The 2,598-nt window shown below is 64.4% G+C and overlaps 2 protein-coding genes across 2 annotated transcripts in view; both read left to right on the forward strand.

Moving 5' to 3' along the window:
* Positions 1 to 196: 196 nt before the first annotated feature.
* On the forward strand, positions 197 to 568 carry VDBG_06276 (conserved hypothetical protein; the record flags this gene model as incomplete). Its single annotated transcript, XM_003003788.1, has 2 exons — positions 197 to 319; positions 377 to 568. The coding sequence occupies 2 exons, from the start codon at positions 197 to 199 to the stop codon at positions 566 to 568; spliced, it is 315 nt and encodes a 104-aa protein (XP_003003834.1).
* Positions 569 to 1,825: 1,257 nt separating this feature from the next.
* VDBG_06277 (predicted protein) overlaps positions 1,826 to 2,598 on the forward strand; it is a gene marked incomplete at both ends in the record, with an annotated part of 1,259 nt that continues 486 nt past the window's right edge. The window contains 2 exons of the mRNA XM_003003789.1: positions 1,826 to 1,880; positions 2,216 to 2,439. Of these exons, the coding sequence (XP_003003835.1) occupies positions 1,826 to 1,880; positions 2,216 to 2,439 (279 nt within the window). The remainder of the gene's footprint in view (positions 1,881 to 2,215; positions 2,440 to 2,598) is intronic.

Below are 2,598 nucleotides of genomic sequence, written 5' to 3' on the forward strand. Positions count from 1 at the left end.
GACGCCTGTGAAAGAGAGAGGACTCGCGGGGCCCGCGCACCTCTTCGGCAGTTTCGCGTTCACGCCGACGGCGTCACTCGCTGACGCGGGCGCTGCTGTGGCTTCCTCTCGGGGACGTGGCCTCGGCGCGGCGGTCGTCTCGGCGCTCCCCAGGGCACGGGGCGGCACGCGGAGCAATCATCTGGGGCTCTGCGAGATGGCGGACGGGGCGTATGAGGCGGCGCTGCGGCTGTGGCAGGCGCTCCGGGACGAGGTCGACGACGAGATGGTGGGCGTCAACATGGCTGTGTGTCTGCTGTACACGGGCAACATGGACAAGGTGAGGCTCTCGGCCGCACAGGCAGCTGGTGCATTGTCATGCTAACAGGTGGTGTAGGGCCGCGAGGTGCTCGAGAGCATGGCGGGCTCTGGCCGTTCCTCGCACACGCTGCTGTTCAACCTCAGCACCATGTACGAGCTGTGCACGGAGAGGAACCGAGCGATGAAGATCAAGCTCACGGAGAAGCTGGCGGGGCTGGATGCGACGGAGAGTGGGTGGGAGAAGACGAATGCCGACTTTAAGCTCTGATGGGGGATGATTGGCAGCTACAGATGGCAGCACAGATGGCAGCACAGATGGCAGCGCAGATGGCTGCACAGACGGCAGCGCAGATGGCTGCACAGACGGCAGCTACAGACAGGGTACTGAATTTCAGCATGGCGATTCTGATCATGTCATATCGTTGATCCGTGTAGCAGCGTCGTTGGAGGCATTCCGACAGCTCTCTCTCTCTCTCTCTCTCTGGCAATCCCCTCGCAGCTGGCCGCTACAGCTGGCATGTGGCAGCTGGCAATTGCAGCTGGCAGCTGCAGCTGGCATCTGCACAGGCCAGCATTGCGAGCCTTCCTGCTCGTGCAGCATCCCCTGAAGACGAAAGCCAGCCAATCCCGAGCAGAGGAGGCTGGGTGGAGCTCCCCCGCAAAAGGTTCCTGATCCACAGCGCATCGCCATGATCAGCACTGTGTCCTCCTGCCTGCTCGTGCCATGTTCACCTGCCTATCCGTGCCGCGTCCACAGTGCAGCCAGACGACGCTACGCCGGACGCGGTACCTCGCACCTCGACAGCTCTCCACCCGCCGACGCCAACCCCCGTCATGTCAACACTGCAGCGAAACATAGTTCATCGGACGTCATGTCACTCGGCAGCACACGTCCGCCGACGGGGAACCTCTGTCGTGCCCACGCAACCCTGGGCCCCCAGGGCGACGCGTTCGCACGCTGCAAGACACACAAAGGGGATCCAGCCCGTCCCGAGCCATGCCCCCTGCCTGCCCTTACTCACTGCCCTGCCCTGCTTTGGCCCTTTCCTTTCCGTGACGCTGGATGCAGTGCCGATGTCGTAGTACTCGTCGCCAGCAGGCAAGGTACCTACCTACCTACCTTTAAGGTACCTACCTTTGGGGAGTAGCAGCAGCTGTAGTAATCAAGAGATACGTCCATCCGTACGAAGAACAGTAGCACTCGGCAGCTGGCCACCACCACCACCACTGGCCTCCCTCTTCCTCGCACTTCATCTCCTACTCTCTCCTCTTCACACGCCTGCTCCCCCAGCCCTTTTCCATTCCTCCCCCATCTCCCTACATCGCCAATCACCATCGAAACCCATCCCATTGCCATCAGCACCTCCGTCTACAGCTTCAGCTCGCCTCCGCCGTCTCGCTGTCCCCCTGGGAGCATCCTCTCTCGTCCCACCCCCGCCCCAGCCAGCTACGCAACGCGCGCGCAAAGAGAGAGAGAGAGAGAGAGAGAGAGAGCCACAGTGCGCTTTGCCCTTACGTCATCGCCATGGACGCCAACCCTGCCCCCGGCGCTGTGCCAGCTGTTGCCAGCATCGACCAAGGTGAGCAAGCCGTCCACCATTCCCGCAGCCCCATTCACAACATGATGCATCGCCAATTTTCTGGGTGCACGCGGGCGCTGCCGTTGCTCGCGCGCGGGCGCATTGCTGATCGGGCCGCCGGCGGGAAAAGCGAGGGGCGGTGCGGCGCCAATGCGATGCGGTGCGGCTGCCCGCTGCTGGGTCGTCGTCCGTGTCTCTGCGCACCAGCCAGCAGGCGGCCAGCAAGCCCAGCCGAATCGCGAACCCACATCCTGCTGATGGCCTGCTTTCCCTTTTTTTGTTCTTTCCCTTGCTTGTTCTGTGCACACGGAACACGCTGCTGACGTGCCATCCAGTCGTAGCCGACGAGCCGGCTGCCGCCGCGCCTGCCACCTCCTCCCTCGGTGCACCCGCCACGGGCGCGAACCCTCTTGCTGCCGAGGACGCCAAGACGGCCGACGAGCCTGCTGCGCCCGCGGCCCCGGCTGCCGCTGCTGCGCCCAAGGCGGCCACCGTCGAGCCCAAAAGGGTTGTCACCCGTCTGGATGCCTCGGACAAGGCACGCCCGTCGCCGTGTCGGGTACGGCCGCGGACACGGCCATTGACACGGCGGCCGAGCCCTCGAACCCCATCCCTGGACTGACCTCGACCGATCCCGCCGCGCCCGTCACGGCCCGAACGACGCCACGGACGCCGTCAAGGACGCCGCGCTGCCGAACCCGCCGACAAGACGGACGTC

This window comes from Verticillium alfalfae, genomic scaffold (genome assembly GCF_000150825.1).
Source record: "Verticillium alfalfae VaMs.102 supercont1.7 genomic scaffold, whole genome shotgun sequence".
NCBI classification, from domain to species: domain Eukaryota; kingdom Fungi; phylum Ascomycota; class Sordariomycetes; order Glomerellales; family Plectosphaerellaceae; genus Verticillium; species Verticillium alfalfae.